This window comes from Bufo gargarizans, chromosome 11 (assembly GCF_014858855.1).
Source record: "Bufo gargarizans isolate SCDJY-AF-19 chromosome 11, ASM1485885v1, whole genome shotgun sequence".
NCBI lineage: Eukaryota > Metazoa > Chordata > Amphibia > Anura > Bufonidae > Bufo > Bufo gargarizans.
Window position 1 is genome coordinate 25,863,664 of NC_058090.1, and position 21,024 is coordinate 25,884,687.

The 21,024-nt window shown below is 47.6% G+C and overlaps 1 protein-coding gene across 4 annotated transcripts in view; it reads left to right on the forward strand.

The window, feature by feature from the left end:
* The window catches only part of FOXN3 (forkhead box N3), a 141,465-nt gene that overhangs the window by 70,804 nt on the left and 49,637 nt on the right, over positions 1 to 21,024 (forward strand). For 3 of the 4 annotated variants that reach the window (XM_044272822.1, XM_044272819.1, XM_044272821.1), the window contains exons 2-3: positions 6,231 to 6,784; positions 15,778 to 15,914. In XM_044272822.1, the coding sequence (XP_044128757.1) occupies positions 6,245 to 6,784; positions 15,778 to 15,914 (677 nt within the window). In that variant the 5' untranslated portion in view covers positions 6,231 to 6,244. Of the gene's footprint in view, positions 1 to 913; positions 1,067 to 6,230; positions 6,785 to 15,777; positions 15,915 to 21,024 lie in introns of those variants that run through there. The other variant, XM_044272820.1, reaches the window with a different exon arrangement.

A 21,024-nucleotide genomic window follows, 5' to 3' on the forward strand; every position in this document is an offset into this window, starting at 1 on the left:
AGCACTTTTTGGCAGTCCCATAGCAGTGAATGGAGAGGCGGTAGGGCCTACTCGGCCATTTTCGGAACTCCAATGGCAGTGAAAGGAGAGCACGCTGCGCATGCGCTGTGCCCTCTTCTTTACTGCGGGAGCCCTGTTCTTCAGAGGTGGGACCCGCAGCTATCGTACATTAATGGCAGATCCAATCGATATGCAATCAGTGTCCCAGATCGGCCACCCCCTTTAAGACGCAGGGGACCAAGAGCAAAGACCCCCAACAATCCCTAAAATTCAGGGGCCTATGTTGCACCTAAGCCGCGGCGTTGGGGGGGAAGCAAGATGCATCTATGTTCTGCAAGCTGTGGCTCTCCTGCTGTTGTGAGACTACAACTCTCAGCATGCTCTGGCAGAGACTCATTTACAGTAATGTGAGCCAACCCCCAGCTGTCACCAGAAAGGGCTTGCATCATAAATAATATATGGGGCTGCTGTCCGAACCCCCCCCCCCCCCCCCTGAAAAAAAAGGGGGGGGTCATCTGTACCCCAATAAAGTAAATCTATTCCTCCAGAAAAACTACCCTAAAAGTAACAGGTACCCCTCCCCCCCCCCTTACCCCAAACATAAGGCAGTGCATTAATAACATATTAACATGAAGAATACCTAAAATAAAATTCAGTCCCCCCCCCAAAAAAAAAAAATAAAAATAATAAATAAAATAAAAAAGTATTACACTATTATACCCCCGATAATAGCCTGCTGTTGATGTAACAGGAGTGAAAAGGGGTCTGGAAAAGTTAGAGCACCCCCATAAATTGAGGGTCCGCCTTAGCATGGGGGGTACAGTGTAAGCCCTGTGCCCGGCCGCCCCTCCCCCGGTGTCTCCCCGCCTCCTCCTCGGCCCCGCCCTCCTCTCCCGGCTCGGCCCCCGCCCCGCCCTCCTCCCCGGCTCGGCCCACGCTTCCCCCTCCGGACATGTGCGGCGGCTTTTTGTGTGTAGAGCGGAGACTCCTTCCCTCCCGGAGGCTCCGGCCCCTCCACGTGCTGCGCCCCCGGGACCCCCCAGTCTGGGGGAGGGGGATTAGCCAGGTAAGTGGGGGACCGCAGAGCAGCAGCTGCTGGGACACGTGACCCCCCGGAACTTTCTGCGAGTCCGGAGAACTCCCTGCACCCCCGGTACTGCGGGCCGGTGACGGTTCTGGTTGTCACAGTGTTTATGTAATCCTTCCTACTGTTTGTTTATGGAGCGTCGGCACAGCTGCTGCAGAACCTCTTGGAAAAGAGGGAGGGCTTCCTGTTATTTACTCTAGCTGTTGATTGACAGCGGAGGGGGGAGGGGGCACATACTTAGAGTTATTGCTCTGATTGGGTAGAATCTGCCCTAAATAATGGGCTGAGCCAGCTGCTGCAGAACCTCCTGACAGCCATCACAGCTGATGATTGACAGTTTAGTGCTGTAAAAATAAAAAGTTGCTTATACTTAAAATCCACCCCAAGAGCTGATTGCTGTAAGCCCCCAGCTGCTGCAGAACCTCTTTGGGAAGAGGACAGACTTCCTGTTATTTGCTGTTGATAGACAGCTGAGGTGTTTTTTTTATTTTGTTTTTCAGGGGGAAGGGGGTATATGCTTAGGTGGAGCCTGTATGTCCTAAATAATGACACCCCCACCCCTCCTTATGCTCTATTTCTGCTGCAGAACCTCTTTTTTGGGGGGCAGAGGCCCTCCTGTCAGTCATCACAGCTGGCGCCTGACAGTTTAGTGCTGTAAATGTAGTTGATTGGCGGGCAAGTTACATGCTCCTAATAACCCCTACCCCAGGAGCTGAATGCAGCTGCTGCAGAACCTCTTTTTGAAGAGTATGTAAGGGCTTCCTGTTAGTACAATATAGCTGACAGTTTGAAGGGTTAAGTTGCTTTGTAACAGTATTTATTACTCTGACATTTGGCGAGGGGGTTTATATTTGGAATAATAACCCCCCCCCCCCATCCAAGAGAAGAATGGCTTCAGCTGCTGCAGAACCTCTTCTTGAAGAGTAAGTAAGGGCTTCCTGTCAGTACTATAAAGCTGAGAGTTTGCAGGTTTCAGTTTTACAATATTTATTGCACTGACATGGAGGGGAGCTGTATATATTCGGAATATTAACCCCCCCCACACACACACACACACACCTCCTAGAGAAGAGTGCTCTCAGCCCCAGCTGCTGCAGAACCTCGTGCTTTCTGTCGGCCCCCGGGAGGCTCTGTATGCACAATGTACTGACAGTTTGAGTTACTTTGGTGATGATGTTTCTTGCTCTGACATTGGGTGGGTGGGGGTGGTATATATTCGGAATAATAATAATTCCCCCCACCCCTTCCTGTCCTGTGTTGGATGTACCCCCCCCTTCCTCCCCGCCCTACATGTAAGACGTGGAAGAAGAACGGTTATGAGGTTTCCTAGCAACAAAAGAGGATTGACTCGTTGCGCAGCCAATGATCCCTGCGCGTGCGACGGAGGCCATTAATACTGGGGTGGTGCAATATTATAGCTCATAGTGCAGGACGACCCCCTCCCCCTCTTGTCTGTGCCACCCTACTCTCGCCCCTGACAGCTATGTTCTGCCCTAGCAGCTCTTTTATGCCCCTTTTCCTACCCCTGACAGCTCCGCCATGCGCCCCCCAGCACTAAATCCACTTCATTGACTCCTGATGAAGTGTTGTGTTTGCACAACTCTCCAGTACTTTATCCCCATAAACCCCCTGAATAGCCCCCACCCCCGACCCTCCTGAACTCCCTTTTGTGTTTAGAAACCTGTAAACACAGAGAAGTTGTGAGGTCGCAGCCAGTCGCCTCTGTGCCTTTAAGGCATAACCCTTTACATGCCAGACTCGCTGGAGAACTTCAGTGATAATTGTGCAACCAATGATTCTTATCACCGAATGTCTGTCGTGTAGCGGTATAAAGTGCAGGTATTAGTGGCTGCGCCACCACCGCCACCGGTCGTCTGCTGGTTTTACCGGGTTTCATAAACCTGATTTTTGTGCTATTTCATCAGCAACTACCCGGAGGAGATGAGCGGACCATAGCAGCGCGAGGGTAGAGTGCAAGCTCCGTGGAAATCGCTGGTACTTTGGGTACAGGACACTGACACTTTGTGGAACAAGAACTTACACTTGGGGTGAAAATGGCACTTGGGGTTCAGGTCAAGCAAACACTAACACTTGGGGTACGGGACCGTGATGCGCTGACACTTTGGGTACGGGACCGTGATGCGCTGACACTTGGGGTACGGGACCGTGATGCGCTGACACTTGGGGTACGGGACCGTGATGCGCTGACACTTGGGGTACGGGACCGTGATGCGCTGACACTTGGGGTACGGGACCGTGATGCGCTGACACTTGGGGTACGGGACACTGACCATTGGGATAAAGGACAATGACTCTGTCACTTGGGGTACAGGACAGTGATGCGCTGACCCTTGGGGTACAGGACACTGACCCTTGGGGTACAGGACAGAGAGCGGAACGTCTTCACTCGGAGGTCCTCCGTAGCAATGAGCGGACACAGTGTCCTATGGAGGCTTCTTGCTGATGAGCCGCATGTCGCCATAGCAACCATACAATGAAATGATTTCACTGCCTGCCCGGATATCATTTTCTGGGTAGAGGCTCTGGGGACGGTTCTTAGTTTGGAAAAAGTTCTGAGAAAACTTTAACACTGACTGAGGCGTCCAAATTGGAGAACGCAGACTGCGGCCTCTCATCCTATTAGATCCATGTACCGGCCGCCGAATTGTGTTTTCATCTAGGTCTGAGCTTGTAACTGTTGTGTGTGGGCAGAATATAGGCCGCACCCCCCAAAGAAAAATCCCAAATTCTTCTGTTTTTATTTGTTACTGGGATATGTCAATCGGCACAGCGCTCCCCCAAGGGTTGTCGGCCAGCATATCTGGGGGTCCTCTATAGCGGATCTGTCTGGTTATTTCATGATATTCCCTCCCTGTGCTTTTCGGCAGTTTTTCTATTCAAAGGTCCACGTCAGTTGTCACCCAGCTTTCCCAGAATCAGATATAACTGAGAGGGCTGAATAGGAGACAGGAGAGGACGACTGCAGTACTTTATATAGATATATAGGAAATGGGGGCTGGACATTTGCCCAGTGTGATGGTTGTCGTCAGTGCAGACAAGAAATAGCAGTTGCTCATAGCAGTGTGTGTGATAGATAGATATATATATATATATATATATATCTCTATTACACAAGGCCTTCTAGAATCTAACTATGAGGTGTTTCCAGTGGCAACCAATCAGGTTACTGCTTTCATTTTTCAGCTTGCACTAGTTACATGAGAGCAGCAATGTGATTGGTAACAATTTTTTTTTTTCAGTCCCAACTGGGCAGCACAACTTTATTTACAAATTGACAAACGCTCTTTGTAAGAAATGATGTGGTAATCTCAGTGAATGTGGCTGAATGCAGAACTGTACGCGAAGCCGAGTTGTCAGCATTGCCTGCCCCAGGTTCCACATGCTCCCTCTTTTGTCACTCGTCTTTGTGAATACTGTACATTCAGCAAATAAATCTGCCATGTATGTAACCTGGGCATTGAAGCTGGCAGTACACACCAGATAAAAGCCTGGCCGAAGTGTCATTTGTAAAAACTAGTCAATGGCTCCCTGGTCGGCCATTTCTGTCATGCATATAACCAATCCCATGGATGACTCGTCAGCCGCAGCCCAGCCGACCATTGTCCCAAGGGTATGGCCAGCTTTAGATCTAAGGCTACGTCTACACGGCGACATTTGTCGCGCAACATTTTGTTGCACCAATGTTGCGCGACAATTTTTATAATGGCAGTCTATGGTGTCGCACTGCAACATGCTGCGACTGCGACGCAACAGTCGCAGAAAAATCCATCTTGACACCTTAGACTGCCATTATAAAAAATTGTCGCGCGACAAATGTCGTCGTGTAGACGTAGCCTAAGGGTATGTTCACACAAGAGTTTTTTCGTGACATGGCTTTTGGAGTTTATTCCACAGGTAAATTGTGCATAGAAAACGCATGCAATCCACCTCTCATTGATTTCAATAGGAAAACTGCACAGTAGTTTATACGACATGGTGGACAAAAGGAGTAACGTTTATTTTTGGTGCTAATTCTGCGTTGAATCCCCATCCGGAGTTCCCATTGAAATGGGTGCAATCAAAAATCCCATAGAATTGTGAAGCAGATTCCTCAGAGAAAACTCAGTGTGAACAGACCCCAACTGTACTGAAGCTTTTCGCGGCATCGAGGATTAAAAATCCCAGCTGTGACTGTGTTCCCGTTCACTGACAACAAGTAGAGATCTTGAGTTCCCATTGAAATGAGTAGTATCAATATCAAAAACCACATACAATTTTGAAGAGGATTCCAAATTCTTTTCTTTTTAGCACAGAAAAAGGCTCAGTGTGAACAGACTCTAACTGTACTGAAGTGTTTTACAGCATAGAGGGTTAAAAATCCCAGTTGTGACAATGTTCACATTCACTGACAACAAGCAGAGATCTTGAAATGATGAAGTGTTTATACATTGATGAAGCTTTTATTGATGTAAAAACTGGAACATCCCCTTAAAACCCATCTGTCAGCAGTTTTGTACCTATGACACTGGCTGACCTGTTACATGTGCGCTTGGCAGCTGAAGGCATCTGTGTTGGTCCCATGTTCATATGTGCCCGCATTGCTGAGAAACCAGATGTTTTAATATATGCAAATGAGCCTCTAGGAGCAACGGGGGTGTTGCCGTTACACCTAGAGGCTCTGCTCTCTCAGCAACTACCACACCCTCTGCACTTTGATTGACATCGACAGGTGTGATCACTTTTCCACTACCCGGTCCTGTCAAACAAAGTGAAGACGGAGAGGCAGTTGCAGGGAGAGCAGAGCTTCTAGGTGTAATGGTAACGCCCCCATTGCTCCTAGAGCCTCATTAGCATGTAATAAAACATAATTTTTCTCAGCAATGTAGGCACGTATGAACATGGGACCAACACAGATGTCTTCAGCTGCCAAGCGCACATGTAACAGGTCAGCCAGTGTCATAGATACAAAACTGCTGACAGATGCCCTTTAAGACCTCTTTGCCCCCGCCCGCCCCTGTGAGTAGAGGAATTGTTTCTTGCTTGGCATCCTGGTTTTGTAGAATGTTTGCTTCCTCTCGGTTCTTACAATTAACTCTGTCACCGGACAAGCCTCTGATATCCTTGTGTCTTCTTCCCCTTGCAGGAACCTTCGTCTAAATGGGTCCAGTGATGCCTCCAAGTAAGAAGCCGGAGGGGACGGGAATCAGCGTTTCCAGCCAGTGTTTCCGGAGTAGCACATTATCGAATTCGCTTCAGGATGACGACGACTTAGACTTCCCTCCCCCGCCTGTAAAGACGAATAAGGAGAAAGGCAGCATGGAGGACGAGGAGCTAACAAATTTGAACTGGCTCCACGAGAGCAAAAACTTGCTGAAAAGTTTTGGGGACTCTGTGTTACGGAGTGTCAGTCCCGTTCAGGACATTGACGATGACACTCCACCCTCCCCCGCCCAGTCAGACATGCCCTACGATGCCAAGCAGAACCCCAACTGTAAGCCCCCCTACTCCTTCAGCTGTCTCATATTTATGGCTATCGAGGATTCTCCCACCAAGAGACTTCCTGTGAAGGATATTTACAATTGGATTCTGGAACACTTCCCTTACTTTGCCAATGCCCCCACGGGCTGGAAGAACTCAGTGCGACACAACCTGTCCTTAAATAAATGCTTCAAGAAAGTGGATAAGGACAGAAGTCAGGTAAGACTAGGCTGGAAGGTGCGACATGGCCACACGGCCACCAACCACCCAGATGGTATCTGACTATTCTGAAGGAATTGCACCATAAGCAGTAATACAATATGAATAGGGATGAGCGAATTTCATATTTTGAAGTTCGTGTGCGGGTTCGTGTTGTATTTACTGAATTGCGTTATGGATTCCGTTACCACGGACCATGACGCAATTCCATGATGGAATGCCTTTAGAGGCATTCTGATCTTCATTCCGTCATAATAGAAGTCTATGGCCTCTATGACGGATCCGTCCGGTTTACGTTATGCTGGCGTCCTCTCCTGCATAACGGAAACCGGACGGATCCGTCATACAGGCCATAGACTTCTATTATGACGGAATGAAGATCAGAATGCCTCTAAAGGCATGGTCCGTGGTAACGGAATCCATAACGCAATTCAGTAAATACTACAACACGAACCTGCACACGAACTTCAAAATATGAAATTTGCTCATCCATAAATATGAACCAGCATCAATTATTTGATTTTAGGGAATTGCTTTAAAAGAGTTTTTCATGGATTCATATATTGATGACCTATCCTCAGGACAAGTAATCAATATCAGATCAGTGGAGGTCCAACTCCTGACACCCTCACCAAAGGCCACGGCGCCTCTTCCTATGCCGGTGATGTCATGTTCATCTGTTATAAAGCCTAGGTGCAGCGCCGTTCTATGAATGTGAATTGGCCTGGGCTGCAATACCAAGCACAGCCACTATATAACAAAGGGCACTGTGCTTGGTGTTCCACCGCCTCTTCAAACTCCTGATCTGCAGGGATGTCTGACCACCACCCATCGGATATTGATGACCTATCCATAGTATAGGACAGGTCCACATGTATCTCCGCAAGGATGCTTCTAAACACGTTTGGTGAGTTTGCAGCTGCATTGAGATCATGCAGGAGCACAGAGCTAGTTGTCAGTGACAACTGGGCTCCCCACATGGAAGGCATAGTCTGTTTATTACCATCCCTGCCTTCCCAATCACTTTATAAACTGTGCCCAATGAGCGCTGTGATAACAGAAGTCAAGTGGCCATGGCACTTCTGCCTTCCAGTGATCATGTGGTCGCCGGGTGTCGGGGGACTGCAGGAGTTTTTGGGTCTTAGCATGCCCAGATTAGCTCTGCAGTGAGGAGCCTGGAGTTGTATTTCTGTCTGCACTGAGTCTCAGTTATAGGAGAATTTGGCACAAAAAAAAGAATGTTAAAATATGCCCAACGGTTTTGTATGACCTTATGGAGGCAAAAAAGGAAAATTAAAAAATAAATTAAAAAAGGCACTTTTAGCCTAGGCGAATGTAAATTATATATCCTCTAAAATGACACAATTAGTGAAATAGTGAAAAACTTTACCTTTTTTTTTTTTCCTCCCTTTCCCCCATGTATAAAATAAAAATTAAAGAAGAAAAAATAAAAATGACAAAATGTCACTGAAATGAAATTTCGTTCAGTTATGTAAAAAAAATAAAAAGCCACAGCTTGTGAAGCTGCATGTATAAAAAAATAAACCGAGAATGTTTCTGCTCGTGGCCTGGTTAAAGCGTCTTCCGTCACTGACCCCGCGAGCAGTGAAGGGGCGCAATCCTGTAATATCTTTATATTAGGGCAGGGATCGGCAACCTCCGAAACCCTAGCTGTTCTGAAACTACAACCCTCAGAATCCTGCTTTCACTTCTATGGGAGTTACAAGACCAGCTGAGTAAGTGTGCATGCTGGGAGTTATAGTGCTGAAGATTGATGATCCCCGTATTGCCTAACATACAATTACTAACAATTCCTGTTAATAGTATATATAGAGGTGTTGTCTCATTAAGGCCTCATGCACACGAACGTATATTATTTCTGTGTCCTTCTGTTTTTTTGCGGACCGTATACATTATTTCAATGGGTCCCCCCCCAAAAAAACGGAAGTTATTCCTAGTGCATTCCGTTTCCGTATGCCCGTATTTCCGTTCCGCCCAAAAAATAGAACATGTCCTATTATTGTCCGCATTATGGACAAGGATTGGACTGCTCTATTAGGGGCCAGCTAATACAAAATGCACACTGACGTGATCCGTATTTTTCACAGATCGCAAAATACATACAGTTGTGTGCGTGAGGCCAGACCTTACATACCCATGAGTGGGACAATCGCGTCAGGAGAACCGCACACCCCTACGCACGTTTCGGCAACACCTTCATCTGGGGGTGCTTTAAAACAGGGCAGGCCGGGCTCCCATTCTCCTGACAGCGGAGGCTGCAGCGCTCGGACCCCTGCTGATCTGATACTCCTCCCCTATCTTGGGGTTTTCCAGTAATTTTTTTCCATCATGTGCCCTCAGCCTGCTCACTGAAAGGCTTACCTGATTCATGCTGTCCCTGCGCTGCTTACATCCGGCTGGCCACGGTCACATGCACTGCTCCAGCCAATGACGCGCTGCCTGCGGCCACGTCACCGCTGAAGCCAGTCATTGGCTGGAGCAGTGCATGCGACCATATCCATGCTACAGCGGATGTAAGTGAGCGGAGCAGGTAAGTATGAATCTTCTGTTCACGGGGCACTTGCAAAAAAAATAATTATTATTCCCAGAAAACCCCTTTTAAATTGGGTAATTGCCAAACTAGCAATTCCAAAATCTAGTGTTTCGATTTCAGCCATTCCCCTCTTTGCCCTGTGTCTCGCAGTGCAGTCGGTATTCCGTCGGTGGAAGGACCTAGTGGCGGACGGCATCAGCAGCGAGGATATGTGGCGGAATATGGCGTCTTCATTCGGCAGATGGCACCTGTAGATTTTATTATGACAAGGGCTATGTTGGGCAATTGCTAGTCCTGCAATTCCATCATTGACCCCATGCAGCAAAATCTTCAGTCCCCCTAAAATCCTTACTGCTCCTGAGAAAGCTGGGTGACAACTGTGTTTAGTTACATAGCAATGCACCCATTAGGAAATACTGGGAGTTGTAGTCTCTAAACATCACTTGTCTGTATTGTGACCCAGTATAGGGTCAGGAGATTTTGGGGGGTCATTTGCCGAGGTTCCTGTTGGTAATCTGAGCGATGAGTCCCCTTCCCCCCTGTTATGTCCCTTTTGCCCGTGAGTTTCCGAATCCCCTGCCATCTGGTCCTCGGCTGCAGAGAGGAATTTTTCTTGTATACGTGTTTCCATAGCAACGGTCTCACAGTTGATAGGGAGAGTAACCAGTTGCCATAGCGACAGAGTTCCTGATGTGGCAGTTTGTGCGCAAGAGGAGAGGCGGGCGCAGGACTCGTGCGGTGCGGCTATATTACAAGGGGGCGCGGATGGTGGGGGGGAGCGCGTGACACAATGTCAAAATGTTATTTTTATTTTTGGAGGTTTTCGCAGTAGATTTGCAGTGTTTTTTTTCCCTCCTCTTGCGTTGAGTCAGCGCCTTCAGATCTATAAATGGATTATTTTATACAGCGGAGGATTAAGCGGCCCGAGCGGCCGGGTAGGTAGCCGGAAGGCCATGCTATAGGACTACACTCCTGGACGAATCTGTAAGGCTGGTACTTGTAGTTCTACAGTTCCTTTAAGGGGGCTCATGGTTATAGTTACAGGGGGCATGGGCTGGCACACAATACTGTTACAATGTTACATAGGACGTAGGTCAGCATGGGCGGGACTGGCAGTATTTCTGCAGGGTCATGTGACGTTTCCAGACATCCGGTGCTCCGATCTGTTATTCCTTCTAGAATGTATGAACAAATTACTAGCAGTTTGCAATGAAGGTCTAGATGGGTGTTACCAGTTGGGGGGGCGTCCCTGCCCAGTCTGACACTGGCAGCTCTGATTTAGATAGTGTCAGATTATGCAGGAACATACCCGGTAACACCCATCTGAACCCTCATTGCAAACTGCTAGCAGTTTATTCATAACTTCTAGCAGGAATAATAAAGGAATGGCACAACATGGAGTCCTAAGAATAGATGCTACAGAATTTTTATTACAAGGGGGATGCAAGTAGTTGCTAAAACAGTCATGTCAGGAGAGGTGACAGGTCCAAGTTGGATAATATGGGGAACAATTCTGTCCGGCATTCACACTGCACCCCAAAACCCGATGATGGGGGGAGGCTGTGGTAGTGCCATAGTCGTGCGCACATCTCCCCCCGGTCATGTTCATCTCTTTGACATTGTAATAAGGCTTGTGCTGTGTACGGAGCAGATTGGATCGCAGCACGTGCCTGATCACTTGGCTGGGTTTCTGTATTAACCCCGGATGAAGCGACAGCGGCAGGGGTAACTTGTAGAAAGACGTCTTAAGATGATAGCTCCAAGCATGCCATGTCAAGCTGGCGCAGAAATAGTGACCTTAAGGAGTCTTTCCCTGTACAGCAGCAAATGCGAGTACCAGGCTGTTCATCCTGAGCCGCCTGATTCATGCCTAGAATTGAAAGGACTGACACCTGCACCTGCAGAGCATTAGAGGAGAGCGTCAAGGAGAAAAGATGTCGCTGAATAATTATACCATTTGGGTTCTGTAGATAGCCGGGTGTCACCCTGTATGGGTGACGTCATGGCGACTATTATTGGTTATGACTAACGCAGAGTGTCAAATGAACGGATACTGTTGGTGCACAGAGACGCCACTCTTGCGCGGTTTTGCTCCATGATCCGAATTTTAGCCCGTGTGGATCTAGGAAGCCTCGCTGATTGAATGGGTCCGTTGGGAGTAGTGTTTCCTGCTCCTTCCTGAGCTGCCATCTGTGCTGCCCGGGAAACGCTCCTTATCGTCGCCATTCACACGCAGTCTTCCCGCTGCGTCTGATGCAACGATATAAAGCAGTGTTGTATGAGTAGGTAGTTCTCCACTCCCACTTCGACAAAGCTGCGGCAAAATGGGGGTCATTTGTTACCTTCAGGTCTTGGCATAAGTATTTGGATTACTAAAGTTGACCGTGGACACAATGGGGGTCATTTACTGACAGTTTTACGCCTCTTTTGGGCAGAAAATTGTCTTACAACCCCTATTTTGCGACTTTTTAACAGCCTATGCGATAGATATTATTTCTCGGACAGGCGTTTTTACGCCATGTTCAACACAAACTAGTAAATGTACTAATTTTACGCCAGGAAAAAGGCATAAAAGTTGCCAAAAAACTGAATTTTCCGGCAGGCGCAAGGACTAGGAAAGATGCACGTAATATTTGACAAGGCGCACGCCCCATCATAAATTAGATGCATCTTCCTGCAGCAACACCGGCGTAAAATGTCTAGCAAAAGACTGCCTTTAATAAATGACCCCCAATGTCTGGAGCAGAGGTAGATGCACGGCGGACATCTTTTGTCCCTAATCATTTTTTTTTTTGTTTGTTTCAATGTGTCAGTGTAAGGGCTCATGCACACGAATGTGTTTTTTTTGTGCACCATATGCTGAACTATTCATTTCAATGGGTATGCAAAAAAACTGAAGTTACTCAGTGTCTATTCCGTTTCCATATGTCCATTCCCCAAAAACATTGAACTTGTCCTATTATTGTCCGCATTACGGGCAAGGATAGTACTGCTCTATTAGGGGCCAGCTGTTCCGTTCCACAAAATACAGAATGCACACGGACGTCATCCGTATTTTTTGTGGACCCGTTTTATTTGCGGACTGCGAGGTGTTCATGAGCCTTAAGTTAGATCAATTTTCGGAAGTGTTGGAACAGTGTTTCGCTCTCTGTGTGAGGGTCGGTCACTCGGACACAGCACGTGGCGCCCTCCACCTGTCTCCGTGCCGCATTAGGCTCTGTCCCACCATGTTGCGGCCGTTTATGGTTTATTTCATTGCTTCGCTTTCCAGATTTTTTTTTTTTTTTTTTGGTCTCTGACACATGTTCTGTCTGTAAGGACAACTCCATTAAGGTCTCCTTAGCCCGCAGAAAATACGAGCGTCATCATTTATTTAGTAATATTACATCTGTAGTCGCTGTGCGGTCATGTGGCTGCAGCGCCGTCCTGCGAGGCCCACCCACAGCAGCAGTGGCATGATACCAGAGCTGTGGGCCCCAGCGCCGTCATGCAACTTGTATTGCTGCGTCAACCATGTCCAGTGCTGCATTTGGCCCCTGGTTCAGCTGTAGGACTATGGGAATGTAAGGCGACCACTAATGCATCCATAGGGTTTGTCAGGCAATTCTGCCTTGATATTTATTGATCCATCCCATTGCATTAGATACAGGTTTGCTATTCGGGAGCCTGAGAAAGCTGGGTGACTCCTGTAACAGCAGCCATATTGGTTGTCAGGTCACTAGTAAATACATCATTGATGTATCACTGTTGTTAAAATGTGCTTTATCTATGTGAGAAAGCTGGGTGTCGGCCCACGTGGCCGTCGGTGCAGCTTCCACGTACATCACCCAGCTTTCCTAGGCTCCATAATGGCAACTCTGCTTAGCTATATGGCAGTATGGATCCAGGGCTCGGTGACTGATATGTATCTGGGGAGTTTTGATATTCCGGATTCTAGGAGGACAGAGGGGCGACTGTTATGGAGCCATTCTGGTTGTTGTAACCCAACTTTCCCAGAAAGTACTTGCATTCCCCACGTAATAGCAATTCTGGAGCGTCTATAGGATGTGCCATTCCTCTATTATTCCTTCTAGAAGTTATCAATGAATAGCTAGCAGTTTGCGACGAAGGTCTAGATGAGTGTTACCAATTGGGGGGGGGTGTCCCTGCACAGTCTGACGCTGGCAGCACTGATTGAATGTGCAGGGATGCACCCCAACTGGTAACAACCATCTTTACTTTTATTGCAGACTGCTAGCAATTCATTCATAGATTTCTAGTAAGAATAATAAAGGAACGGAGCGTTTATAAGAGGAGCGGCTGATATCAGTCACATATGATGTAAATGTCTCGCATGTCACTGCTCCCCTGTTCATCCTGATCTTTTAGGTTCATCTTGTCATGCAAGAGGGAAACCTAGTCCTTCACATCAGTACAAGTTGCATGTCATTCGGAGTTCTTGGAAAGCTGGGTAACCGCCTCAGGGCACCCGATGGCTGGATGTGACCTGTATTCTGTATCTGCACTCCGCCTGGAAGGAGACAAGTATTTCGGAGTTTATCGCAGTAATTGGGTCACTCTCTCTTTTGAAGTCTCGTTTACTTTCAGCAAAACAAGTGATATGCAAATCAGACGTGCCAGGAAAGGTGGCGGCGTGTGTGGCCAATCGGCGTGGTGCTAGTATGGGATCATATGCCGAGCGAGGCATGAGGTGCTTGGTGCCTCACGCTCATGAATGGAGGATGAAGGGGGTTGTTTTCTGATGGTGACCGCGCTCTCGTGCTGCTGACATCCGGGGTCAGGTCTCTATTAGGCTCCTCTGTGCTCACAATAAAGTCAATATTTGGAGCAACCTTTATCTGAATGACTTGTGTCCCGGGGGTCAGTGCGAGCGTGCGGCCTCGCAGCGATCAATGCCCTGATGTGGCGGCTCCTTTAATCCGGGCCTTTTTGGGAGCACGCGTGATCATCTGCCAGGCCTGCCTGTGGGATGTGTTATCTGTGTGTATACAGTAAATCTTCCCAGGAATGCAGCACAGGCGCAGACCTCTCCAAATAGCAAGTGTGATTTGTTGTGCAGGATGTTAGGAGAGCTGGGTGACAACCCTGGCGTCATTAGTTGTCATTCAGTTTTCCCAGATACAACTTAAAGGGCATCTGTCAGCAGTTTTGTCCCTATGACACTGGCTGACCTGTTGCATGTGCGCTTGGCAGCTGAAGGCATCTGTGTTGGTCCCATGTTTAAATGTGCCCGCATTGCTGAGAAAAATGTTTTATTATATGCAAATGACCTCTAGGAGCAACGGGGGCGTTGCCATTACACCTAGAGGCTCTGCTCTCTCTTCTGTTGCTGCGCCCTCTGTGCTTTGACAGGGACAGGTGTGATCATGTTTACACTGCCCGGTCCTGTCAATCAAAGGAAAGACAGAAAGGCAGTTGCAGAGAGAGCGGAGCCTCTAGGTGTAATGGTAACGCCCTCGTTGCTCCTAGAGGCTCATTTGCATATATAAAAACATCATATTTCTCAGCAATGCGGGCACATATGAACATAGGACCAACACAGATGTCTTCAGCTGCCAAGTGCACATGTAACAGGTCAGCCAGTGTCATAGGGACAAAACTGCTGACAGATGCCCTTTAACACAGCCATGCACCTGAGAATGCTGTTGGCCATCAGGGGGACAGTTGGCAGTCTGTGTGACCAACTTACAGTTCTGCAGTCTACAGAGCTGAAATCTCGCAGCATTCCCTGCCTGCTCATTGCTTCCACTGGGCATGTTCTGGTGATCTGCATGTGAAGTGTCATCTTTACACCATACCCTATATATACTGTCATCTGATGTAGATAAAACTCTAACTGCCCCTCTGCATTATGTGAGCTCAGTCAAGCTTTGCCTGACCAAAAGCTTGCTGACTGTTTCCAATAACTTCCAGATTACGGGTATGTATTGTAACATATGTACACAGTGAGTCCATCGGCAGAATAGTGAGTGCAGCTCTGGAGTATAATACAGGATGTATCTCAGAATCAGTACAGGATAAGTAATGTATGTACACAGTGACTGCACCAGCAGAATAGTGAGTGCAGCTCTGGAGTATAATACAGAATGTAACTCAGGATCAGTACAGGATAAGTAATGTATGTACACAGTGACTGCACCAGCAGAATAGTGAGTGCAGCTCTGGAGTATAATACAGGATGTAACTCAGGATCAGTACAGGATAAGTAATGTATGTACACAGTGACTGCACCAGCAGAATAGTGAGTGCAGCTCTGGAGTATAATACAGAATGTAACTCGAGGTTAGTGCAGGACGGTTTATGGAGATTAACTCTGTATGGGAACCATAAAATGTTGATCTGAGGTGGAAACGTTGCAGCAATTTCCTGTGTAATTTCAGGCTTCCATCTGTTGCTCAGAGTTTTGCGGATTTAATGTTTTTTATTCTCTTTCCTTCAGAGCATTGGTAAAGGATCCTTGTGGTGTATAGACCCCGAATACCGGCAGAACTTGATACAAGCCTTGAAAAAGACGCCCTACCACCCATACTCCCATGTTTTCAACACACCCCCCACCTCTCCTCAGGCCTATCAAAGGTAAGTTGATCCGGCTGTGTTTTTTTTTTTTTTTTTTTGTAATTTGTGGTTTTAAACAATAGAATTCATTTAAAGGGAACCTGTCACCTAAAATATCCATCTACACCCGCCAGCAGTACCTCATAGTAGCCCGCAGCCTGTTAATAATCATATGTTTCATCCTGTTGTCCGATATTGCATAAGTAAAAAAAAAACGCAGGTTTATCTCTATCAGCGCTATATTGCCGGTCAGCTTGACGTCAAGGTAACCATGCCCCCTAACCGTCCCCTCTTGCCTGAGTGACAGCCTGCAGTGCAGCCGCGATTCCCCAAGTCTCGCGCATTGCGCCGATGAAACCCGGCTAACAGGGCAGCGGGAGATTGGATCGCACATTACTACAGAGCGCACCGCAGGCTGTCACTCTCAGGCAAGAGGGGACGGTTAGGGGTCGTGGTTACCTTGACTTCAAGCTGGCCGTCACTATAGCGCTGATGGAGAATAAACCTGCGTTTTTTTTTTTACTTATGCAGCATCGGACAACAGGATGAAACATATGATTATTAACAGGCTGCGGGCTACTATGAGGTACTGCTGGCGGGTGTAGATGCATTTTTGAGGAGACAGGTTCCCTTTAATCCAATATTGTGGCTTCCAGCGCAGAACTGCCGATAATCTAGAACAGGGGTCAGCAACCCCTGGCACTCCAGCTGTTTTTAAACTACAATTCCCAGCATGCTCCATTCATTTCTATGATATTTCTTGGAATTGCAGAGCAAGTATGCATGCTGGGAGTTGTAGTTTTAGAACAGCTGGAGTGCCGGAGGTTGCCTACCCCTGATCTAGAATCTCCCAAGATTGAAGACTGAGAACTGCACATCCTGTTAGGCTCTTCCACTGTTGGGTATAAGAGCTGCAGATGTAGTGTCGGATCAGCAACTGCTCGCTGTGACTCCAGCCTAACACTAGTTATTGGACCTCTTGGATCCAACTGTGTAAGGCTGAATTCACACGTCCGTGGAACACAGTCCGTGAGATACCGGACTGGCATCCTGCTGAGTGCAGGAGCGCACGGCATCATTGGTTGCGTGCCGCCGCTGCTGTACAGTAATACACTCGTATAGCCCATACGAGTGTATTGCTGTACAGCAGCGGCATCACGAAGCGCACGGCTTCATAGCAACCAATGACGCCGTGCGCTCCTGCACTCAGCAGGATGCCAGTCCGGTATCTCACGGACCGTATTCCACGGACGTGTGAATTCAGCCAAAGGCCTCTTGCACATGATCATATGGCTTTTTCAGTATTTTGCGGTCCGCAAAAAATACGGATGACGTCCGTGTGGATTCCGTTTTTTGCGGAACGGAACATCTGGCCCCTTATAGAACAGTACTATCCTTGTCCGTTATGCGGACAATAATCAGACATGTTCTTTCTTCAAACGGAAGGCATTCGGAGTACCTTCCGTTTTTTTAGCAGATCTATTAAAATGAATGGTTCCGTATGCGTTCCATATATACGGAACGCAAAAAATGGAACGGAAACGGAAAAAAAAACGTTTGTGTGCAAGAGGCCTAAGGCTGCATTCACACTGCATTTTCATAGGTATGCTTCTGCATAGAGTGGCATCCATCGCCCATTGGGTCCTTTGTTCTAAGAAAAAGTGTACTGCGTAGTATAGGTTTTTTCTGGAAGCTTCTTCATGGAATAGCATAGTCGACTCTGCTATTCCGTAGAGTTGAAGAACAGGTAAACCAACATATTCCAGCCTGGCGGATGCCAAAAGCGCTCAGGGGTGAACGGAAATCTATGGAGCTTTCCTGGTGCATGCCGCAAACTTGCCAACGTGGAAGTGCACAAAGCCGTACGCACTGAAACGTTCTGCAACTTTCTGATATTCTTTCTGTTCCTTTTCATTGTATAACAGTTTTCAAAATCTCTGCTTGCTGTTAGTAAACCAAAACTAGGCAGATATCTAGAAGCCGACAAACCCTACTGACTTCATGCAACTGGGATTTGTTACAGTGGTGCAGAGTCTACACCGTGCTTTATGATCTCTGGACACCAGACTGATACATTTTACCTGCACTGATACATTGTTGCAAACTATTAAGTCCCAGACACAGATTCGTGCTGCTGCTGCGTTTAGCCTACAGAGCATTGTTTACACTGGATGCAATTGTTGCAAACCCCCAGCTGTGAATGGTTTCAGCAGTTACGTGTTGTATTACATGGCGGTTCTGTCTTAGTTTTTACCCCATACATTACAAAGGGTGAGATTCAAAGCTAAAAGGCAATACACGGACAGCGGCAATGTGCGTTCCGCATCGTGCTGCCCCATAGGAATGAATGGGTCCGCAATTCCGTTCCGCAAAATGCTGAACTAAATTGCGGACGTGTGAATGGACCCTTAAGGATTTTTCATGGATTTAAGTTTTCACTTATCCCCAGTAACTTACCTATTGAACAACACTTACCTGCCTGCTCCATGCTGCTCTGCGCCCTAGCTTCTGTTCGGTAATCTTCCTGTTTCCAGCTTGTTTATATTGGGCTGAGTTTGGACATGGTCATCTGCACCACTGCAGCCAGTGACTAGCTTCAGCGGTGTCATATCCTCTCATCTGCAGCCAGTGACCAGCTTTAGAGGTGTCTTATCCCCCTCATCTGCACCACTGCAGCCAGTGACTGCCTTCAGCAGTGTCTTATCCCCCTCATCTGCACCACTGCAGCCAGTGACTGCCTTCAGCAGTGTCCTATCCCTTCATCTGCACCACTGCAGCCAGTGACCGGCTTAACCGGTGGCATATCCCCAAGTGTCATGTGACTTAGCAGTGCTGCGCAGCTTGCAGACACATCACTGCTGAAGCCAGTCGTTGGATAAAGGAAATTACCACATCCATGCCCAACCAGGACTAAACTAGCCAGGGACCGGAAAATGGAAGAGCAGGAGCCAATACACAGCAGGCAAGTATAAATCTTTCAGTAGGTTATACATGGTACGGAGAATAACTGTAAAGTGAAGTAATCCTGGAAAACCCCTTTCATGTTCACTGACAGCAAGCAGACATCCTGAAAATAGCAAGGAATTGAAACATAAAGTCTATTAACAAATTTGCTGAACTTTTCATGATTGCATTAGACTTGTCGTTTCCTGTGATTGTCTGTCCCCCGGGTGTGACCTACCTGCTCCCCTCTATTGCGTTGCCCCTGTGCTGCTGCTTCTCCAGCTTGTGAGGACTGAGGGATCTGGTGACAGGTCCTCCTGCCTCTGGAGGTTTGTATTGAGTCGTCTCCATGCGTTGCTGCGGTGCAGATTATGGGCGGCTCGTTGTGGTTTCAGACTATGTAACCACAACAGTGATGACCAAACGTCACCGAGACCTCGTCTATTGTGTCCTCCAGGCAGCGGGAACCATTGTGCCCCCTGGGGGTTCATGAGCTCCAACCATCACTAAGGGCGCATTCACATCTCAAGCGCTGAGCGTTTATTACAGGCGTAGCCAATCGTCTGTGAGCTAAACAAGTCTGCACCCCACAGACTGAAACATTGTAACAGACCCCCAGCTGCGAGACCAGGACGGGTTTGGAGCGCCTGTTTTGAAGGAGGTTTCAATTCACTGACTGTAGACAGAGCTATTTAGAAAATGGTGAAGAATTGAAACACATTGGGCTCATAACACCGTTTTTATGGAGTATAGTAGTTGCCGTATGGCATATTTGCACCATAGTTTGCGACTTTTCACTTAAGTGAAGTAGGCAGTGTTTAACGGAGGGAGCGCGGCCTGACAGATTTACTGTCGTTTTACAGAAACTGGTGGCGTAAATAATGGTTCAGATAGGTTTCGGCTCATATATCTGCCCCATTGTCTGGAAGAGAGTTGTGGAACTTATCATTATACATCGATGAAGCTTTATCTGTATAAGGTTGGACAATCCCTTAAAGCAGAGATCAGCAACCTCCAGCACTCCAGGTGTTTTGAAACTACATTTCCCATCATGCACACTTGCTTGGCTGTTCTCTGAGCTCCCACAAAAGGGAAATGAACATGCTGGGAGTTGTAGTTTCACCACAACTTGAGTGCCGAAGGTTGCTGATCCCTGCCTTAAAAGGCTTGTCCTTATTTTTTTATTTTTTACATCTAACCCGAGATCTTGGGAGCTGTGGGGAAATTTAGACTCGCCTGTTCTCCACCACTTGGTTCTGGCTCCTGGGCTTCCAGTCGCCAACTGACTTCTTCCTGTATCGACAGGGTCACGTGTGCCGCGGCAGCCAATGACTGTCCCCAAGCTACATGTCACTGCTGGGTGACGTGCTAAGACACATCACCAGCACTGAGGCCAGTCATTGGTGACAGCAGCGCATGTGACCCCTTACATGCAGAAAGTTGATAGTCAGGGACCGGATTCCAGTGGAGACCAAGTGAATATGGATTTATCTACAGATCCTGATGCCTGGGGGTTGAATGAAAAAAATAAATAAATACTGCAAAGCCCCTTCAAATATTGATAGTTTTTGAGGGTCCAACTCCCAGCACCCCTGCTGATCATCAGGGGTCGTGACATCACATCAATCGGTCACATGGCCTTTGTTCTGCTCAGTGCAAGTCAATGGGAATGAGCTTCAGTACCAAGCACAGCCACTATACAATGTATGGCGCTGTGCCTGGTATGCAGTGAAGAGATGTCCCCCACCAATCTGATATTAAAGGCCTGTCCAGAGGATGCCATAGCCCTTTAATATCTATTGCCTGGGAAACCCCTTTAAAATAAAAGTGAACCTGCCGTTGCTGATCAAAACTGCGCTGAGGGGGTGTTGCCTGACTAATATTTGTTCTGCAGGACGGCGCGCGCTTTGTACGCGTGCGCCCTTCCTTTTTAATGGAGTTCGCTGGCGTCTCCGGCGAGAAGCATTCCATCACATGCCCAGACAATCAATCTTCACCCAGAGATACTTGGAACAGCTGGGATGCAGGGGAAGACTGCCGTAAGTCTGCCCTCGCAAGGCGATTAGCGTGATGGTAACCGTGGCAACAAGAGCGTCGCTATAGCAACACATAGCGGAGACAGGTGCAAGTTGCATCACAAGACTGTTAGTTGCCTGGCAAAAGAACATGCCATTAGCACGTTATAACT